This window comes from Eucyclogobius newberryi, unplaced genomic scaffold (genome assembly GCF_026437365.1).
Source record: "Eucyclogobius newberryi isolate DKJ021-1_F unplaced genomic scaffold, fEucNew1.0.hap1 SCAF_19, whole genome shotgun sequence".
NCBI lineage: Eukaryota > Metazoa > Chordata > Actinopteri > Gobiiformes > Gobiidae > Eucyclogobius > Eucyclogobius newberryi.
The window spans coordinates 32,576,175-32,598,174 of NW_027315823.1; the positions used below are offsets into that span (position 1 = coordinate 32,576,175).

The 22,000-nt window shown below is 39.3% G+C and overlaps 1 protein-coding gene across 2 annotated transcripts in view; it reads right to left on the bottom strand.

Annotated features, from left to right (window-relative positions):
* Window positions 1-6,702: 6,702 nt before the first annotated feature.
* The window catches only part of tex264a (testis expressed 264, ER-phagy receptor a), a 102,717-nt gene continuing 87,419 nt past the window's right edge, over window positions 6,703-22,000 (bottom strand). For both annotated transcript variants that reach the window (XM_072452687.1, XM_072452686.1), the window contains exons 3-4: window positions 20,531-20,702; window positions 6,703-10,422 (exon numbers count right to left, since the gene is read on the bottom strand). In XM_072452687.1, coding sequence (XP_072308788.1) covers window positions 10,082-10,422; window positions 20,531-20,702 — 513 coding nt within the window. In that variant the 3' untranslated portion in view covers window positions 6,703-10,081. The remainder of the gene's footprint in view (window positions 10,423-20,530; window positions 20,703-22,000) is intronic.

The following is a 22,000-nucleotide window of genomic DNA, read 5'->3' on the forward strand; positions in this document are numbered from 1 at the left end:
ACTATTTGTTCACACTTAATGGAGAATTACTGCGTCACGATACGACACTTTGACTATAACATCATTTAGAGACTTGACCATCTCGTGTTTGGTCTCGTGTGTCAATCAAACTCACATAAAAAGGACAAAATTTTACATTTCCTGAACACTTTAAGAATGCTCTTCTCTAAAATTGAAAGACTTTGGATTAATCGGGACAAATGTGTCGGACTATTTGGATGTTTCATGTAAAGTGTATGTTCCCTCTCTGTGTCATGCTGTTTGTTTTGTTTATGTTTTAAAAGGGGCGTGGTTTCCTGTGCATCAATCATAAAAGAAGTTGTTTTAAACGTCAATCTGCATATTTTTTTTTTATCAGAGCAGGCAATGCAACGATGTTTTGTGAGTTTATAGGTTTAGAAAGGACCAAAGAAACAGAAGTGAGACAGCTGTAGTTCGGGACTAATTACACTTCTAAAACTCTATTCGCTTACGGTACAAGTACGAGCGCTCATTTAAAAACGTACTCACAAGATCTACTCGAGGAACAGTGTTGTTAGTGCTTTCCAGCCCGGAACAGCGGCACATTGTGTTCTGCATGTGTCCGACACTGAAAAAGCACACATCTGACACCGCCACACGAGCAGACGCAGAACATGACAAGGTGTGACATGAATGAGGTTATGGCAGTGGACGTCTCCGCCGCACGCGCACGCCGCGAACCGCAGCCCGAGCCAAACGTGAGCACTGTTTAGAGCCACAGCCACGAGGAAAACATCACACCGCCACAGCAAGAAACAATTCAAGACTAAATGTTATTATGGCACTTATGAACAGGAAGTTGAAAGCTGTGAAGATGGTCAGTCCTGGAGCATCTGCAGCATGTTCACATCTTCACTGTGGTTCTCCTCCCTTTTCCACTGGGTTTTTGTAGTTTTTAGAAAGATCTAAAGTCCATGCTTAATTCCTCTGAACGTTGGTTAACCCGCTTCTCTATTATTGACCAATGACTGTTTTGTTGTTGGATTCTCTAACTTTCTGCTGGTAAAATCTGAAACGTTGTTCCGCCCTGTGAGGAAACCGCTGTTGTTGTGATTTTGAGCTTCACAAAAATACATTTAATTGAATTAATTAGTTTGTAGTTAGATTAGGAGTAGTTTATTGCACTTTAGTTGAGCACAAAAGGTAGTGGAGTGCAATGTTCTGGTTATTATCAAAGAGTAGACTTTAAAGAAAATATTACTCGAGTAGGAATACAAAGTAGTGCTCCAATAAATTGATCTTGAGAGAGTAAAAAATAACTAAAATTCAATTAGTGTGACTGACGTGATTTATAATTTGAAGTGAATGTAATTGAAAAGTACAAAACCCTAAATATAATTCTCACAATCAGGATTTTCAAAGGACAAACACAAAAATGAGAAAAAACTAATCATATCTGACGGCGAATCACACGCGTGTCAATCATTTAACGAGCGATAAAGCTTTTGTCGTGAAGAGGAAGCAAATACTATGGACGAAACATCTTGATTTTTTAAAAACATTGTCCAGATGAGCACCTTCTTCACCAACTTCTACGATGTTATCACATGAACGATCACAAGAGCACCGTCACACTCAAATATAAGTAGAAGTAACAGTATGGGGTATGAAAACTACTCTTTTTTTCCCCAATTCATTATTTATTTATCCATTGAGATTGAAACCTCACACAAATCATACAAACACATTTAAAAGAGACAATAAAAGAGAATTTATCCATCTAGAATCCATTTTTTGTAGGATTCTCACTCTTTGTTTTTTTAAATTAAGTAAAAACCCCTCAGCGAGACCAGTTTTATACCTTTGAGTATTCTTGGCCAAACAAGGAGGTTTCGGATGCTCCAGCAGAAAAGTTACATAGTGTATCTTTAAGTTTAAGAAAGTGCAATCAGTTTTGTCACAATACAAAAATGTCAGCTCAATTAACGACTGTCGGCGGAAATGAACTTCCAAAGAATCTGGAGCAAGCTTTTTTGCCCTCTGGCATTTTGTAACAGTAAATTGTTCTGGTAAAAATAGAATTGACATGAAACAACATGTTGATACTATAAGGAAAGGCTTGATACATATGTCTTTACAACATTGATGAAAACTGTAATAGTTTCTTTCATATCCCTGTGGTCTTCTACAGGTTCTGATAGATCAAGACTCTAAAGCTCAGTAAAGCTTGTTGGTTTGTTTGTCCTCCTTTGGGCTGATCATTATTTAAAAAGTCCTTATTCATGCCTGATATACAGTAGCGCTGGGTCAGAACTTTTCAAAGCCAAAATACCATCTCAAGATCGTGCTTTGTGTGAAAACTTTGAGTCCCACTAGATTCATTTTGACTTTTCCCACAACCTCCTGGCCAAATGGTTGAAAAAGAATCTGTACTTTTTATAGTTTTATGAAACCAAGTGCTGGATTTCTCCTCTGCCTGTGTCTAAAGGCTGAACTGAAGTTACTCCTGCTGCTGCTGCTTCTGCTGCGGCTGTAAACTCAGAACTGTGCGTCCGAGAGCAGTGAGGCAGAGCTGTTTGTCGTTATGACTGTTTACACCCGAGCTAAAAATACACATGTTACATTTGTTCATTTGAGTGTGAACAAAACGAATCATTCAAGTTTGGTAATTCTCAGTCCACGTTGTCCGGATATGCCTTTTGTAGCAACATCCTTCACTAAAAAGTCGAAATGATTGACACGAATGGCAACTGCAAAATCTGCTGTTTAAAAGGACATTTTCCCACTTTTTTGACGTAATGGAACAGTAATCAGTCAATAATTGTGTGCGGCACCTCGACTACTTAGTACGCAATGCAGTTTTTGAAGTAAAATGGAATAGATTTGCTTAAGCCACATCTTTACTAATGACAAAATGTAATGTTTTTAAATGGAGTAAGTTGAGAAGGCTTATGTTTTCATGTTGATACTGCCACATACATTTTTATTCAATAATTAAATGGTATTTTTAGAATAATACATTTTGATTACATTTTGCACTGAAAAGACTGTCACATATTTAATTATGTTGTTGTTTTTTGCAGAGGAACTCTATTTTTTTTTGTCATAAATGTGTCCCTCAACCCACTCATTTTGGCTCACAGCGGAGGAAAAACATTTGGCCACACCTGGGTCAAACCTTTCTGCTCAGCTTCTTCTTCGACATGCGGGTTCATTTTTTGGCACTGTTTAAGATTAAGATGGGTTTTCGTTTGTTAATTTGTTCAAAGTGAATCCAAACTGCTCCTATTTCCCGCAAATGTATTTAAATAATGATAATAATACATCAAATGCAGTGCTTTTTTGTACAATCAAAGGAAACAAACAAACAAACAAACAAACAACGGCACGAACCAGAGTAAAACAACAACAACAATGGTGCAAAAATCAAGGAAATGCAAGTTTGATCAGGTGAGTTTTGTTTAATTGAGTAGCTTAAACAAAATAAGAATTCACATTTTGTTGTGCTGATACTATTTCTGTGTCAAAGCGTTTCAACTGGAATACAAATGTCCCGATGTTGAACCGCGGCGCATTCCTCCACTCAGCCCGTGCGTGAGTGTGGTGCGTGTGTGCGTGAGTGCGTGCGGGGTGTGTAATCCTGTGATGTTCCCGCACCGTGGGGGATTCTCTATTGTTTGCGATGCGCTCAGCGTCAGCAGCAGCGCGCGGACTCCTGGGAACGCAAGGTGCATCTATCTGCTCCTCCTATGCCTCCAGAAACAGCAAAACACCCCAAGCTTCAAGAGGAATTTGTTTTATAAGCATATAATCAACAGCTTTGGCCACAACTCTCAGCGGAACAAAACGATTTTGACGTTCTTTTTATATATAACTAAAAAAGCCCCTTTTGATATCGTTTTTTGTTGATTTATGGTAGAAATAAGCTTGACGAATTTGCTAAACATGTTCGTTGAGCGTGAAAGATGAGGAGATAAGGAGTAGATGCCTGTACACATGGGGCATGTGGAGATCACTATCTGTCAACGCCTTCAAGCGCAATTTGCGGCATGAATTTATGACATTAACACCGAGTTGCATTGCATCTTGTGTTCATGAAGAGATGAAACAAAGATGAAAGAGAACATGTATTTGGAAGAGTTAAACGGTATAGTGTTAAAAAAAAACAAAAAACAAAAAACATACGTTGCTTTGACGCGCAAAGATCGGCCAACGCAGCAATATAACAAAACACATCTACAGACTTCTTCACCACTGCTCTGACATAAAACACAGTTGCAGATGTCACAGTTTGGAGATGTCTTACCTGGTTCAGTTTCCAAAGTGGCGGAGCTCAAACATGTCGTTTGTAGTTTAAGTTGTTTTGGTCAGAAAGAAGAGAAGCGAAGGACAAGGTGAGTCTGGGAGCTGTCCGCGGTGCTGAACGGACTGAAGCAGAAACGCGCGCGCTACAAGTCACTTCTCCTCCTCGAAGACCCCGCCAATGACGCCCACCACATCGCTCCTCACAAATATACAGAATGAACTGACAATGTGTGTGCTTTTTCTTTTCTTTTTCTTTTTTTTTAGAGAGAATAGGTGCGAAAAGCTGAAGGGAAAGAGTTGAAATCCAATGCAGAAGTTTTGAGAACGAGACGCGCCAATCAGTCAGACGTGTTTTGTTTTTTTGGGAGATGCTCACGTGTTTATGAGCATTGTGTGATCCACGAGGAGAAACGGGAGACACGGTGCGCGCCCCCGTCGGTCAGGATGGTTTAAGAGCCTCCGGTGTTTCATCTCGGTTAAAGAGGAGCACTTTTCTTTGGGGAGGTGGGATTTATTCTGGATTATGGACAAGTCCGGGCACGAGGGCGCGTCAGTCCCGGCGGGGGTTTCGCGCGCAGACCGGGCTGTGAACCGGAGGAGGGGCGTGAAAAGGCCCACACCACGGCATAAGTCCTGTGGAGACATGCCCCACTGCACAACCTTTACCACCGTTTATATGATTTATTTATCCCTCACATCTTTTTTGCACTGTTCACTCTGAGGCAGTTTTCCTTCTTCCTGTTTTCGAATATAATCAGAGATTTACAAAAGACTGTAGGTTCTGAAGTAACAGTAACAATACTTGAAAATATATTTTTGTCAAATTTGTGATTGAGGAAATTACTCAAGAGTAAAATCAATATTTGGGGAACTACTACTCAAGTAAAGTCAAGTAAGAGAAAATAACATCTGATTTATAAATTAAGTTAATGTATTACAGGGACAAAAAATAATTCACACCATCTGTTCTTTTCAAAGGACTAATTCATACCTGAAGGAACAGAACCAAAACCTTAAATATTGTCAACACAAAGCTTTGGTCACTTGTAAACTTACTCACAGCGGGAGAGGGAACCATAACTGTTACTCAAGTAAGATATTACACTGCCAAATATGTCAATTATAATCAGAATTGTCAATGAACAGAATTCACAAACATAGGAACTTTGTTTGTTGAAAATTGATCGACTGTGGATGACAACTTCATGAAGGGCCTGATTTAAGCTCAAACAACTCTCTTTTAGAGCTTGAGAATGACTCTTGGATGAGAGTCGAAACATCTGTTTTTGTAAAAACAACAGATTTTTTTAAAAATACAATTCAATCATGTAATTATAGTGTTTTTGTGCTCCTCAAATACTCAGCTGAAGTGGTGTTGGTGATAATACAAAGCTCCTCTGTGTTTTTAGACCATAGACCATCACAAGACTTGTTCTGATCATGATGTTCGGAGTGTTTGGTGCATTTAAATGGAATTTGAAGGGGAAAGAGAAAAAAGAATAAAGGATCTCTCATTTCAATAAACTTTAGTTGGTGAGGTAAGAAGCATAACGAAATTCACTAATAAACAATAACATAAAAGGAAAGAAAGGAATAGAGTTTTACTTGCTGGTCTCCATGGAGATGGTAATGCTATGCCTGGAATGTTCCACCATGTGGCATGTGTTCATCTGGAATTTGGACACGACTTTACCTTGGCTTGCTGGCTTCATCTTTGTGTCTTCTTTTTTTTATTTTTGTAAAGATTTTCTGGCCCAAAGGCATTGACTGGACAGTTGTAGCATGAAACAGGGTAGAGAGAGCAAGGGTAGACATTTGGCAAAAGTCCATTGTGGTAAGCTGAAGTGAAAACTTGGACTAGGACTTCAGCCATTAATTGTAAAAAATATAAAAACAACCGTTGTCATGTTTGATCATTGTTATGTGGAAAACACACACTTTTATAACAAAGACAGCTATGAAATCAATTTCTCATTTTCATCAATAATACACTTTATCTATAAATATTCTCTAGCTTTATTTGGTCAAAAAAATATTTAAAAATCACTTAAGAGCTTGAGATAAAAGTTAAGTCTACTCAGAAATAAAGGACATTTTGAAAGTCAGAACTGATAAACTTGAAAGTAAATATTAAATACCTTCACAAAAATAAACTAATTTGTTTCTTGTCGGGGCATAATATCACACATTTCTGGAGAAACTCTGGAGCCGGATTGGAATGAACCGGTTTGTTTCCATAGGTCATCGTCCTCATTACAGAGCGCTGCAAAAGACCACACGTGTCCGTCAAAAATCACTCTATCCCCGGACAAAAACACATGATTAAAATCACACGTCTTGTTCGACACAAAGCTAAACTAAAGCAACATTTAATGAGGCACAGGAAACAGAAAAATACAGGGCTTTTTTTGTACTCACCAAGTCACAGAGCAGATGTTTAATTAGAAAATGTTTATTACAGACAGTGTTATGTCCAGCACAAAGACCAGCTCATTAAGAGACTCGAGAAAGGGAACGTGAAGTTTGAATACATAAACATATATAGGTAACATTTTAAAATTATACATGGTTTTTAGAGATAAACGAAGATAAAAAGAATGTTGTTGGCTATTTCCTTCACATAGCAAACATAAATACTTTTCAACTTTTCACAAACACCTTTATGTAAATTTATGAGTGGTACAGGGCAGATTCAATCCATTTTGGGTCAATAAGTCTTGTATTTTCTTCTCATTTAAGAGCTAAACCAATGTCAATCATGGCTTAAAAGCTATTTACGATTCATTCATTTTTTGGGGATAAAGTAATCTTAACTTTGTAAGCTTAAACTAAGCTCAGCTTTGTGACTGAACTGGTTTAATTAGGTAATTAGGTGCTGTAACAAAAGTATAATTTGTTAGTCGCTTCTTTCTTTATATGAATCAATCAGTTGTTTAGATTGTGAAAGGTCCGTGAACATGAGATATTTAATACATTTGAACGAAATGAAGCTTGCAAAACAAAAAACAAAAACAACATTAAAACCCACAAATTTACACTTTTTTTGTCACTTTGTGGTAATTACTTCCATAAAACCTTCTCTCTCGGCACATTTTTAGGGATTTTGAATAGTTCAGAAAACGATGCTTCGATTACCAAATTAGTTGACAATTATTTCAATTGCGATTCATTCATTCATTTTCTACCGCTTGTTCCCTTTCGGGGTCGCGGGTGACTGGACCCAGTGACTTTGGGCCTTAGGCGGGGTACACCCTGGACAGTGGCCTCGTTGCAGGGCCAACACAGAGACATAGACATTACAGACTGGAGAGAACCCACGGTAACACGGGGAGAACATGCAGACTCCACCCAGAGAGATCATGTGATGTTGGTCTCCTTCTTGGGAGGGAAGAGCGCTAACCGCCTTTGCCACCGTGCACCCAATTGCGATTAATCCATTAATTTGTTTCAGCTCTGATTTATTTCAGAGGATTTTTTTGCCCGTGTGCTTTATTAGACAGGGCAGTGTAGTGTGAAATAGGGGAGACGAGCAGGACATTCAGCTAATTTTTGGAGTCTGGGAAATGGGTGTCATGACGCTAAAGCTGGCACAGAGTGCTGCTGCTTTAACCACTCGGCCACCTGTGCACAACTGTTACATTGAAATCCAAATGGATGACTTAAATCTATACACCGGCATTTTATCAATAGTCATCTTTAAATCATATTGTATGTGTATATTTATGTGTATGGGTGTAAGATTAATCAACATTATTGAATTCTTTTATGACTTGCCGATTGGATTTTTATTTTGTGAAACACTTTGTAACATTGCTTCCTACAAATAAAGTTATTATCATTATTACATTTCATTGCATATACAAGTTTCCCCTCAGTTTTTCCTTTGCCTTCATCAGAAATATTGATAAAACCAACATAAAGCAGAAACATAAAGCAGAAACTGTAGAAATAAAACATTAACCAATCGTAAGACGTAAAGGTGCACTGTATTTAACCTCTCTGGAAGAAGATCCGCCACCTGCTGGTCTCTATGGAGATGTTATTGCTTTGCCTGGAATGTTCTACAGTATGTTACAGGTCAGGTGTGTGGAGAGGCGAGTCCACACACAGTAAGAATACATGTTTTAAAGGTATTTTTTAGCAATAATGATCAAATTAAATAAATGCACTGAACTGAGATGCACTCACTAAGTCAGAAGCCCACAATTATCAAGCTCCTTTGTGGATATAAAGCCCCATTTACAAGTACAAAATGGCAGAACCCCTCCATGCACTCGTCCCAGGACATTGTGTGGTCTGCTCTGTTAAAGCAGGGGTGTCAGTGCTGCATCCGGCCCCCCAGAAGAGGGCTGAGGAGAGCAGAAGCGCACTAAAATCTTACAGACATGAGCAGAGGTCCGAGCAGGGAAAGAGACGTGTGGTTTTAGGAAACACGTGGAAGAAAGAAAGGTGACGGTTTTGTGGACGTTAGAGCTGTGCTAAAAGCGGCGCTAATGTGGAGCTAACAACACATTTCTGTGATAACAGCTCTGTGACGAAAACGTCCAAACAAGTGCAAACCTGATCTGGAGCAAGAGGTAAAAACACAGGTCAGAGTGTAATAAAGTATGAACATGACAGAGTGAAGCTGCTGTGAGCTCTGTGTCCACTAATGTGACTGTGAACACAAACACAAAGCACTCATTTGATTCACTACATGAATAATTTGTCAAGATAAGATAAGCTTGAACTATAAAAATAGTGAGCTCATATTGCGTTTGTGCAGTAACAGCAAACTGTGTGATATGAACATTTCATATCAGAATAATATCACAAGTCCATGTTCCTGTTCCTGCTGCTGATGCATGAATATGGACTCAGTCTTTCACCTGCTGCAGATTTGTGCATCAGTGTCCACATATAACTATCACTAGGCTATAAAAAGCTATTTATCTGTTATATATTTTTATATTTTTATTTTTTACGTTTATATTTGGCCCGTGACCCAGCCTCAGTGTCGAAATTCAGCCCTCAGCCCAAAATGAGTTTGACACCTCTGACTTAAAGGAACCATTCATCATTCTTACTGTTTTACTACAAACACAACTAAATCTGTGTTACCCTGACGACAGAGACACATGCAAGTGTTTGTCATTCTCAGTTTGTGGACCAGCCATGGCTCATGTTCAGCTCAAAACCTCCAGAAGACTGAAGAATTGTCTTGAGAACCAAAACACCAACAAACAACTTTGACATCAGGTCTAATGTTTTTTGTTTGAATAAAATCAACATTACAATCGTCATCAGTAAAATCTATACCTCTATAACATGTTTATCTTGTATCTGGGAATACAGATAGATGTTTATGTAAAATTACACATGCGTTTCTCTTAATTTAATTTAAAAAAAAATCATATTAACTTAATCTCTTTAGCTTTCTTCCTTTCACTGTGTTAACATTTGTCATGGTACTTTTAGTGTTTTGTAACTTGTGTCCAAAATTCCCAGTGTCTATGTGTGAATGCGGCTTAACTCCAACTGAACACACACTTCACAATACTTCAGATAAACACGTACAAAATACCAACTTTTCAGAACATAATTTTCAACATTGGGGCAGTGTGTAGAATAGTTGATAATTGATTATACTATTGTCTATAAGGCAACTGAATAGGAATGAATGACCAACCAGAACAATGTAACCGACTGTAGCTCTTTAAAGTCTTAAAAACAAAAAAACTAATAGAAGAAAAATATTGTTTCTCTGTCAATCCACCAGGACAATAACATCACATACAACCACCAGACGCTCAAATTCTTAAAACAATCAACGTTTCTACTCTTCTACAGCTCCAAAAGGCTCTTCCTTCTCTTCTAAACTGTCTCCACTTGCTTCCTCTACTTCCTGGTTTGGTTTGTCCACTTCCTCTTCCTGTCTTTCTACTTCCTGTTCGTCGTGGTCCATGTCGAGCTCCTCAAAGGACGAGCCGCTGCTGCCCGTGGACACGTTTGAGCCCCTGTGGACGGGCAGTTTGGGTTCCTCGCTCAGATCTGGGACGTCCCGCAGAGGGAGCGAGGAGGCCAGCGAGGCGGCGGTGGAGGCGGCCAGCGATGTCTCTCTGCTGTCCCAGGGGGCGCCACCGCTCACCGAGCTCACGTCGCTGTGGGAGTCTGCCCCTGTGGGACCAAGAGAGAAAAGTGAGGTAAAACCATGGACCTATTAAATATAATATATATACATTATTTGTATTGTTATTAGCCTTTAAACATGCTCTTATCACAAACAAAATCTCTCTGCTGTTTCCCCTGGGATTAAACTGAGGTTTGCGCCATCTACTGGCTGCATTTAATATAAACATTTCAGCGCACTGGCCTGTTTACTTCCTGGTGCTGGAACGCAGTTTTACTGATCGTGATTATACGGGACCTCAAAAACAACAGAGAAGATTCTCAGCCACGTCACAGATTGAGAAAACATCAGTTATCGAGGAGATTCAGAACGTGAGTGTTTTTGACGCTCGGGGGGAGAAGACTTTCTAACCAGGACTTTCTAACTCACTTGTGTGAGAACAATGTTAGCCCTTGCCTTAAAGCTCATACTAGACTTTAACTGAAAACCATGAGTTCATTTCATTGTTCATCTTCGGTCTCATGACTCATGGTGTTAACTCAGTCAATCTGATTGTCTTTGACATTTGAGCTGTGATTCAACCCAATAGTCATTCATTATCCCAAAGCATCAGTCATCTACACATCTCGACTGTTCCAGTGGTACGTTGAGCTCGCCGCAGCGGTAAAAATAGGCTCTTATATATATGGTATTAGACATAGGCTTTTGTTGCCAGGCATTGTGAAAATTACAAAAGCAATAAGCAGCAGCAGGAGTAATAACTGCAGGACGCACGGTGCACCTGCCGCCCACAACAACAGCTACAACCACGGAAAACCAGAGAAAGAAACAAGAACTATTGAAGTAAATATTTGAACGAAATGAAAACAAAGCATTTTATTAAGAGCTACGCACAGAAAAGTTCTTGGATTGAGCGAAAATGTAATATCACTGATCATAATTAGACACGGAATTATGTTATTTGTTCTCTGACACAAATAAATGTATTGTATATTTCCAATCTATATTTTATTGTATATTTCCAATCAGACAGTTAGTAGTGTGAAGAGTGAGGAGAGACATTCTAAAACGTCTCTGTCTGTCACTTAATAGTAACTACCACCTTAATAAGGCATGAACAAATACTTAACTAATAATGATTCAGGCTAAGTAGCTACTTAATTAAGGTGTTAGGGTTATAAAGGTATTAAGTAAGTAGTTACTAAGCCTGAATCATACTTAAACAATTAATTGATTATGAATTAAGTCTTTAATTGAGGCTGTTAAAAGTTTAGTAGTAATGATTTATTTCTTATTGTTCATATCTGCTGTTCGTTACCATCGTTAGTATCTTATTATCATTGCAATATAATAATAGAGTTATATAACAGGTACTAAAGTCCTAGAGTGTCCATAGATGTAAATGTCTGAAGAATGTAAAAAGGAAGCTAATTCATGTTATGTTATGTTAAGTTATGAATGAGAGATGTGGTGGGATTAAATCACTTTTCTTCTTTCAACTCCTTTTTGAACAAACAAGAATGCTATTAAGTGTTGGAAAAGGTTCACTTGCCCATGATGAATGAATAAATAAAGACTATTTAAGTTTTTGAAATCATCATTAATCCCTCTTGTGCAGCACTTTGTAAACTGTTTAGGTAAAATGAGCTCTCCCTGGTTTTCAGAGTTATGAAATATTAGCATGGTTGCCATCGCAATCAACAATCCAAAACAAACTGAATCCCCTGAATATAAATACAGCGTCGTACAGATGTCGCCCCGTATCGCTCCTCTCTGCATCCGCTGGACTTCCCCTTTGCTTTGATCCGCTCTCTCCTTTTCTTCACTTCAATACAAACTTCTGCCCCTCACATAAAATGCGACTTGACAATCCCGCGGCCCCTCTGTCCGGGCCATTTTCCTTTTGCGTTCACACTTCAGACAAATCTCATCTTCACATCACACCGTGTTTCCGCTAAACGCATCACAGGGGACAGGAATACAATAAACAGGGATTTGGTCCACGCTCTGGGCCCCCGGCGGCGGTCCGTGTAATTATCGCGTCGGGCACATCCAGGCCGGTGTAAGGAGTGAGGCGGGGCGAGGCGGGGGTTACGGGGGAGGCGGCTTAGGAGCTGTTGATTAGAGGCAGGTCTGAGCAGGAGAGGTGAGCGATCCGACGGCGGGTTGTGGGATTATACGTGAGATCTGCTGTGTCAGATTGCAGATTTGTTGACCCGGTTCAACGTCTTCTCTGTCCGCAAAAGTAAACAAGAGTGAAGTCGTTTTTTCACAATAGCTTCAAAAGGTGGTGCCATTATTCAACCCCAAAGACGTGATAGTTTTACCTTATTTAAGTCACCGTGCACTGGTCTGAGGCAATCAATAATCAATAATGCAGGATATATTGAGCACACCAAACTTCTCTTTATAAAGTCTAGGTAATAAAAAACTGTCATATAGTGGAATTTCAAATAATGCAATTATAAAGATGATCACTGGACCAAGATACAAGATACAAAATAGATGCAACTAAACAGTTACATTTTAATATTGAAAAACTTTGAACGTCCATAACAACAAACTGAGTAAAACTATGGAACAAACTCGAAATAAGAAAATGTAAGTAAATCATTCTCAACAGGAATGAGGAAGCAATTGATGGAAACTGGAATGTGACAAAGCAACCTGCTGTTCTGTATTATATGATGTTATATAATAATTCATGACTGGATTGAGAATATTCATTATTACTTGTAATGGAGAACGGGGTTAGGTTCTTGTAAGTTTGACTTCTTCCTACTCCATTTCAATTGTGTGGAATTGTGATTAACCTTTCTTTATATGTACATTATACTTTTTACTGGATGCACAACTAAATGTAAATGCATCCAACTACATGCAGTAAGCAGCTTCTCATTTCTGAAACAACCGTGTGGAAAGACAAATCCCGTGGTCATGGAAAAGATGTCAGTGTGTTTGAGAAGGGTCAAATCATTGGCATCGAGCAAAGAAAACATCTGTAGAGAAGCAGAAAAGTAAATCTGATAGAGTTCCACAGGCTCTTGTCCTCCATATGAGATGATAACATCATCAAAGTGTAAATCGTGCACAGAACCTATAATAAGGCAACGCTTTTACAGGGGCATCTGGGTAATTGTGTGACTGAGGATGAATTTAACAACATCACTTTGTGTACTGTAAAGTTAAAACGTACTTCTGAAAATGCTCCACAGAGATAGATATGTTTTATGCCATACTGTGGAATATTATAACCAAAGGAACAAGGTTTCCATGGAAACAAGCAGGAGGCTCTTCCATGGAAACAAGCAGGGGGCTTGTTTTTGAAGGTATTTTTAGCAATAAAAACGATTGAAAACTGTAATTAAATAAATGCAAGATAACCAGGACACATGTAAAGAAATATTGTGACAAATCTGGTTTACTTCTGTTCAATCCTGTTCAATCCTAGTCCGGTTTTAGTCCACTTTAGTCCTAGTTTGGTTCTGGTTTGGTCCTGGTTTAGTTCTGGTTTGTTTAGTCCTGGTTAGTCATGGTTTAGCTCTAGTTTAGTTCTGGTTTGGTTTTGGTTTAGTTTTGGTTAGTTTGTTATACTTCCGTTGAGTACAGCCTAATATTCTGAAGGTGGTTCTTGGTTTAGTCCGGGTTTAGTCCTGGTTTAGTCCTGGTTGATTTAGTCATGGTTGGTTTAGTCCTGGTTTAGTTTGTTATACTTAAGTTGAGTAAAGCCTAATATTCTGAAGGTGATTCTTGGTTTAGTCCTGGTTGGTTTAGTCTTGGTTTGTTTAGTCTTGGTTTAGTCTGTTATACTCCAGTTGAGTAAAGCCTAATATTCTGAAGGTGGCTCTTGGTTTAGTCCTGGTTGGTTTAGTCCTGGTTTAGTCTGTTATACTCCAGTTGAGTAAAGCCTGAATATTCTGAAGGTGGCTGTTGGTTTAGTCCTGGTTTGGTTCTGGTTTAGTCTGTTATACTCCAGTTGAGTAAAGCCTGAATATTCTGAAGGTGGCTGTTGGTTTAGTCCTGGTTTAGTTCTGGTTTAGTCTGTTATACTCCAGTTGAGTAAAGCCTAATATTCTGAAGGTGATTCTTGGTTTAGTCCTGGTTGGTTTAGTCCTGGTTTAGTCCGTTATACTCCAGTTGAGTAAAGCCTGAATATTCTGAAGGTGGCTGTTGGTTTAGTTCTGGTTTAGTCCTGGTTGGTTTAGTCTTGGTTTGTTTAGTCTTGGTTTAGTCTGTTATACTCCAGTTGAGTAAAGCCTAATATTCTGAAGGTGGCTCTTGGTTTAGTCCTGGTTGGTTTAGTCCTGGTTTAGTCTGTTATACTCCAGTTGAGTAAAGCCTGAATATTCTGAAGGTGGCTGTTGGTTTAGTTCTGGTTTAGTCCTGGTTGGTTTAGTTCTGGTTTAGTCCTGGTTGGTTTAGTCCTGGTTTAGTCCTGGTTTAGTCCTGGTTTAGTCCTGGTTTAGTCCTGGTTTAGTCCTGGTTGGTTTAGTCCTGGTTGGTTTAGTCCTGGTTTAGTTCTGGTTTAGTCCTGGTTGGTTTAGTCCTGGTTTAGTCCTGGTTGGTTTAGTCCTGGTTTAGTCCTGGTTGGTTTAGTCCTGGTTGGTTTAGTCCTGGTTGGTTTAGTCCTGGTTTAGTCCTGGTTTAGTCCTGGTTGGTTTAGTCCTGGTTTAGTCCTGGTTTAGTCCTGGTTTAGTCCTGGTTGGTTTAGTCCTGGTTTAGTCCTGGTTTAGTCCTGGTTGGTTTAGTCCTGATTGGTTTAGTCCTGGTTTAGTCCTGGTTTGGTCCTGGTTGGTTTAGTCCTGATTGGTTTAGTCCTGGTTTAGTCCTGGTTGGTTTAGTCCTGGTTTGTTTAATCCTGGTTTAGTCCTGGTTTAGTTTGTTATACTTCCGTTGAGTAAAGCCTAATATTCTGAAGGTGGCTCTTGGTTTTGGAGACGTTGAAAATCACGGCTCGATGTAAAAACATCCCATCTTTCTGGGGTAATTGGGTTGAAATCCCAAATGCAATCTTTCTACAAACTGGACAAGTTTAATTCAACACGTGCTTCATTGGAAAGCAATCCTAGAAACAGCTGCCTGTGGAAAGACTTTTACAAAACATGATGTTAAATTCTACACTAAATTGGGCCCTTTGGGATTATTAACAACAAATCAAGGTCTATTTCTCCAAACTGCTTAAAAGAGCAGGTAATTAGGCTCTGATGCGTGAGAGCTGCAGAACACGAGGCAAGAGTGAAAATGAGGGCCAGAGACTTGATTATATAAATATTTCAACAGAATTAACGACGGCTTCATCAGGAACAAAAATAATAACACAATTAGGACTGTTCTTGTACAGTAAAAGACGAGTGTGTGTGGACGGCTTCATCACAGTTTCCCCTTCAATATTAGATCAATGACATGGTTTGAAGATAACATTTGAGTTCATTTCATTTAAGGTTGTTTGGTTAGGCAAGTACGCTTTCATTCATCTAATTTACATTTTTTACTGGAATAGATGAAAAGGAAAAAGATTTATTAGTTGTTGGTTGAGTCACAGCACAGTGTTTTTCTGTGTTCCAGTCGTGCTCGGAGTTCTGACATGTAAACACGCTCACGTCTTGAAAACTTGGGCCACATGTCAGAACCTCGAGTTCCTCCGAGTTAGAGAATCCAACGTGGCGGGTCTCGCTGAGGGGTTTTCGCTCAATAAAAAAGAAAAAAAAGAAATAGCGAGTGTAAATGATTTGTGCGCCGCTATTTTCACCTTGTTTAACCTTGAAAAAGAGGTCTCCATCTCAATAACATACAAGGTTAGGAAATGAATGAATATGTTTAGGGCTTACAAATACAACACTGTACAAAACTCTCGATGGAAGACAAAAGGGCCTTTCAGACGTAAATCTACCACAGAAAGAAGAAGAAGAGGCGTCTCAGTGCGGTTCATAAGAGTGCACATTCACCTTACTCATTAGAGATTAAATAATTAATACAACTGGGCAAACTGATGGTAATGAGGCCCCCAATCTGCGAAAAGCATCCGGCTGCAGACCTCCACTCAGATGACCCTGATGTGACTCACCTCCATCCACTCTTCCCTCACAGTAAAGAAACAACAGCCATAATGTCAAAAAAAACACACAAAAACAGCACAAAAGTCTGTGGTTTCCTGTTGTTGTTTTTGTACATAACGTCACAAAAGTTAACATTATTTACATTAAAGACAACTGCTTTTCCTAACCTTAAACAGACGCCTGGCACAAGCTAATCTAAATCTAATTAATTGGACAGTTTTGCCCAAAAGCGCACAAAGACTTTTATTTTTGTTTTCACTTACATTTATAACCAATTGTTGAAGTGTGACATTCTTATAACGTACAAAGCATCAGTCTTTCTAGTCTAACACAGAGACACGTGGAAATCCGTGCGATGCATTTGAACCGTGCATTTGTGATGAAGATCGTTTAAAAGACCAGCGCAGACTATCAAATATTCAGCGTGATTTTGGGTGGGAGGATTCATAACCAGCTCGGGCCTGTGTTTGTGAGTGCGACGCCAGGTTCTGATCGCCAACGCTGCTCCGACATGTCTCAGAAATCCTTCATCGTTTTCAGCGTTTCATGGAAAGAGCTCATTGTATTATTCAGCCATCTTTCATGTTTGGCTCAACAGGACCAGGGTAACTTTGGGCCTGAAGGTGGTTACGCTGGATTCAGGAGTATATGAAGCTGGAGCGTTCCAATATCGTGCATTTTTAGGTCGATGAGAGGAAATATTATAATATAACTTTTTTTGAAGTGTAAGTAAAAAAAGGGAAATCTGACTATTAATAAATTGTTTGTGGCCAGAGAACTAAAACTTTGTAAACATATTTTAAACTCAGATTAAATATTGAATAAAGGTTCCCCAGAACATGGTGTGCAAACAGCTCACATCTACTTTGAGGTACACTGGGACATTCCACCAGAAGGTGGTGGAACCTCCATCAGAAAAGATCTGGTTCTGGTTGAATAATTGCAAACTCCAAATGGATATTCCAGCCATAGTTCTCAAAGTGGGGGTTGCACATGATTTCAAGATTATTTTGAAATCATGACACAGTATTTAATCAATTATTTTGTATAAAACTGCATATCTTTGTGAAATTACGGTAGGTCTACTAACACAATCATGTATTCAAATAAAACATTCAGACCTTATTTACAGTTTTTTTTGGATTGCTTCAGCACGGTTTTCAAAACAGGGCCCGTGTTTTCAAAACACTACACACAATTAGCACAACCACACACCCAATTAGCAAAACACCACAGATCCTTTGCAAAATTAAACACTCTTGTAAAAACTATACACTTATTTTTAAAAACCACACTTTGTTACCATATGAAACACACACGTTTCACATTACTATACTCGAGTTACACTCTGCTGTGATAAACCTAAAACACTTTCAGCAGTTCTATTTCCCTATGATTAGAGTCGGCTACTATCAACAAAGCACAATTACTGCAAAATGTAAATTCACCAAACACTACACAAGAACAAACGTCACTTTAGGTATTGTAAGTAAAAAATAAAATAAAAAAAAAAACTAGACATTGTCTTTTTCGTCCGTTCGAATTTCGTCCACATCGCAGGCAATGTTGTCATTCACAAGACACCTCGGAAAGAAACGTCTTGAATGACGAATCCATCCTTGGATTGCTGCTGCCTCCATCTGGTCACATGCCCCCTCCATGGATTGGATGAGGGGGACCTCAGCCTGGAGACGGAGATCATATACGTTCCACCGCCATGCCGAGAAAAACTCTTCTATAGGGTTAAGGAATGGAGAGTATGGTGGAAGATATAAGACGGTGAAATTTTGATGTTGCTGAAACCAGGTCTGGACCAGAGCAGAGCGGTGGAAAGATACAATGTCCCAGACAACAATGTATTGCAAATTATTGATTTGATTGGCTGCTGTTATGTTGTGCAATTGGTCCAAGAATATGACCAGTATGACCAATATGACCAATATGACCAAGTATGAGTGCTGTGTTGTAAGGGCCCATACGGGCATGGCGGTTGCGCGGATCTCATTTGTCAGATTCGGTTTTCTTTGAGCACCTTCTTGACTTCCTCTTCCTCTTCCTCTACCTCCAGCATGGCCTCCATCTCTTCCTCTGTTGATTCCTCTTCCTCCCCTTCCTCCCCCTCCTCCATGACCTCCTCGTCCTCCACGACCTCCTCGTCCTCCACGACCTCCTCGTCCTCCACGACCTCCTCGTCCTCCACGACCTCCTCGTCCTCCACGTTCTGCTCATCCTCCACGTCGTCTTACTCTTTCTCTTTCCATTGTGCTTGAAGACCGATGAACTCACCTGCTGCTTTTTATAGTGCTTATGCGCCTGATTGGTGTGTCTACAATTAACCAAAGGAGTGTTTGCACACCTGATGACTGTTTTGAACCAATGAGTTGGACTGTGTGGTCATGTGACAGTCAGTGCTTTGGTATTGCAAGGAAGTGACTTCATGATAAATTTTTGTGTGTAATGTATGCTAAGTATGTTTAGTGTTTTGCAAATCACTGTGTGTAGAGTTTTGCAACAAGTGTGAGGTTGACAATGTGCTTGTAGTTTTGCAAACATAGGCTGATGTTTTGCTTCTTGAGTGTAAAAAAACTCTAATAGTATTCTGCAGTAGGGGCCGTGAGTCGGTTGCATGATCATTTTGGTGGTCTCGTCCTGAAAGTTAGTACACCTTTAAATAAGAATAGTCAGAAAACACCTTTTATGCTACTATATAATAGAACTCATATTCATATTTAGCTCTGTAAAGTGCCATGTTTTGACCTCTCTGAAGTCACATGACCAGCTCCAAACAGGAAGTACGAGCTGTAAATCCTCCCGCCTTCTAAGGAGTGTCTTATCAGCCACTTCTTTGTCCAGTGATTTGTCTAATGCTTGTGTCAATTCAGCGGTGCATCACGGCAAACAGCTTGTGGAAGTTTGGAAGAATAATGGCCTTCAAGACGACATCCCACATAAAGATACATACTCACACTGACAGAACAATTACACACTCCCGTATATCACCCAAACAAATTATACCGCGATCAAAAGGCAACGATAAATCTCTGTAAAAGTGTTCCCACTCTGTTGTTATCAGGTGCAGGAGATACACTGCAGTCTTTTCAAAGTGTGGTTGTGTGTCGTGCTAAGTGTGAACAGCAAGTTTCGTAAGTCTGGGAAAATGAAGTGAAGGAAGGGCATCTGAGGGAAAATCACGCGTTTGAAAATGTATTCAACTAGAAATTGTTTTCAATGTCATCAAAATGTACTCAAGTTTGATTCAAGTTTAACTATGCATTGGACCGTTCCACATTATGGCATCAAACATATCTATCTTGCTCATTTCATGGATTTATTCTGCGCGTGTGTTGACAGGTTGTACTACTCATTCTACTGAAATACAGTCAGGATAGTTGTATCAAGATTTCGGTTTTATCCCAGTTTGGCATTTTTTAGGTTTAATGTCTAATGTCACAGAATTTATTGTTTGACAAATACAAATATATGAGAACAGCCTTAATTTTGTTTAATTATTGTTTCAAGCATCAGATTTTTTTTCTTTCTACTTTTCATCTCAAACCAACACTTGATTGATGTAAAATTATAATTTATATATTACAACAGGTATTATTCCACCAAATAATGTCAAACCTGCCAAACGCACTTTAATATTGCCATTATTGTGTAAGTGAATATTTACACAATTGAAGAAATCATTTCGCATTTTGTCTGCTAATTTATGACACCTGTGTGGTTCATTAATTTATCATTTGGACATTTTAGTTCAATATTGCGATTTTAAACTACTAAATAAAGGAACAAGTCTGCTGACTTCCGGGTGAAAACTGTGGAGCTGATTTCTGCCTGGCCCTTAACGGGGAACAACAAAGTGCCTCTGCCGGACTGTGCAGAGCTGCAGATCACGCTAACGAGCAGTTTTTCAGTTGTGCTATAATGGCTGCAGAATCCTTAGTGTGTCACAGATTAATATATAAAATCAGAGAAAAAAGCACAGAACCGTTGGAGGGGTCTTGAATGCAGGAGAATAGAGATGACTTAAATTGCTAAAGAATATGTCTTCAGGACACTGATGTAAATATTTCCACGGTAAAACTCCTGTTACCTGTGATATCTGTGCCTCTGTCTTCATCAGAGTCGTCTTCCTTCATGTCCGCTCGGGACTCATCCTTCACCTCTGGGACAAAGAAGTCGGTTTGACGGGACAACGGCACCATGTAGTGGATGGAGTCTGAACTGCAGATCTCTATGTACGGGAAAGCACTCAGCTTCCTTTCCTGTAACACAAAACAAACAGAAATGCAGAGTATAAAAAACATATACAACCAACGGTTCAGATATTAAGCAGTATTCAAGCTTTTCACACTTTTGGACGCCAAGAGCCGAGAGTCACAGCACAGAAGAGTGCACAGACGAAGAAGAGGATGAGGATGTGATCTCTGATGTAATTGGACTCTGGTGGTGTACATATCATATCTCATATCTCATATATTCAAAGCCATGGACCCGTTGCAGTTCGTATACCTGGCCCTGGCATCTGTTTATAAGAGTTCTTCTATTAAGAGTGTTTTTTAAACTTCCTATAAGTTATCTGTCCTTTCCCCCTGTATCTACTGCGTTGTAACATTAAAGGCTATCTTATCTTATTTTTTGTTGTTTGTGTTGAATCATTCAGTGCACCCCTATTCTGATTCTGATTCTTTGATTCTATTCAGGGCCTTTTGTAATCCAAGTATTTCCATTTTAATATAGTAACTTCTAATTCTGATTCAAGTCCAGTTACCATCAATAACAACACTCCTCTTGAGTCTTGAGTGACAGCTGTAGGGGGAGGTGGTGTCAGTGTGACAGGGGAGAGGGCTTATCTCAATGAGATGCAAATGAGCCCCTGTGACTCTGGGCTCACTCCGGTGAGAAACTTTCCCGTTTTCTCAGTGAATGGGTTTGAGAGTTGTATACATTCAAATGACCACAACTTACTCAAATATTATCAGATCTACATGAGTGAGGCATCATTGGAAAGCTTTGAATTCACACTTTCAGAATTTCAAAATGTCTCCGGGTAGACATGTAACTGGTTTAGCCACGGTCAGACACATATTTGAAATTGTATTTAGGATGCTTTTGAACAGGTTTGGTCCTGGTTTGAGCTCAGTTTAGTCCTGATGTAGACTTGGCTTGGACCTAGTCCTCTACTTGTGGTCTAGTCCCAGTCCAGTCTAGTCCAGGTCTAGTCCAGGTCTAGTCCAGGATTAGTCATAATTTCTATGAAGTGATCAGAGTCTGGTGGAGGTGTTCGATGACTTTTGAAACAGGAGCACTTGAAACGACCGCCTGACTGTGCAGTTAGTCGAATTATAATCAAATTGATTGATGTTTAAGGACCTTTGTCAGTTAAAGTGGGGTCAAGTTCAGACATTGGAGGAAAAAATATACCCTTTTTCTGTCCAATCTAAATTGAACAAGGTTTAACAAAGTACTGCACAAACAATGTAAAAAACACACACACAAAACTGTGAAACCATTAGTCAAACGAACATGATCAAAAGGACAACAACTCATTCTTGGTGAAAAG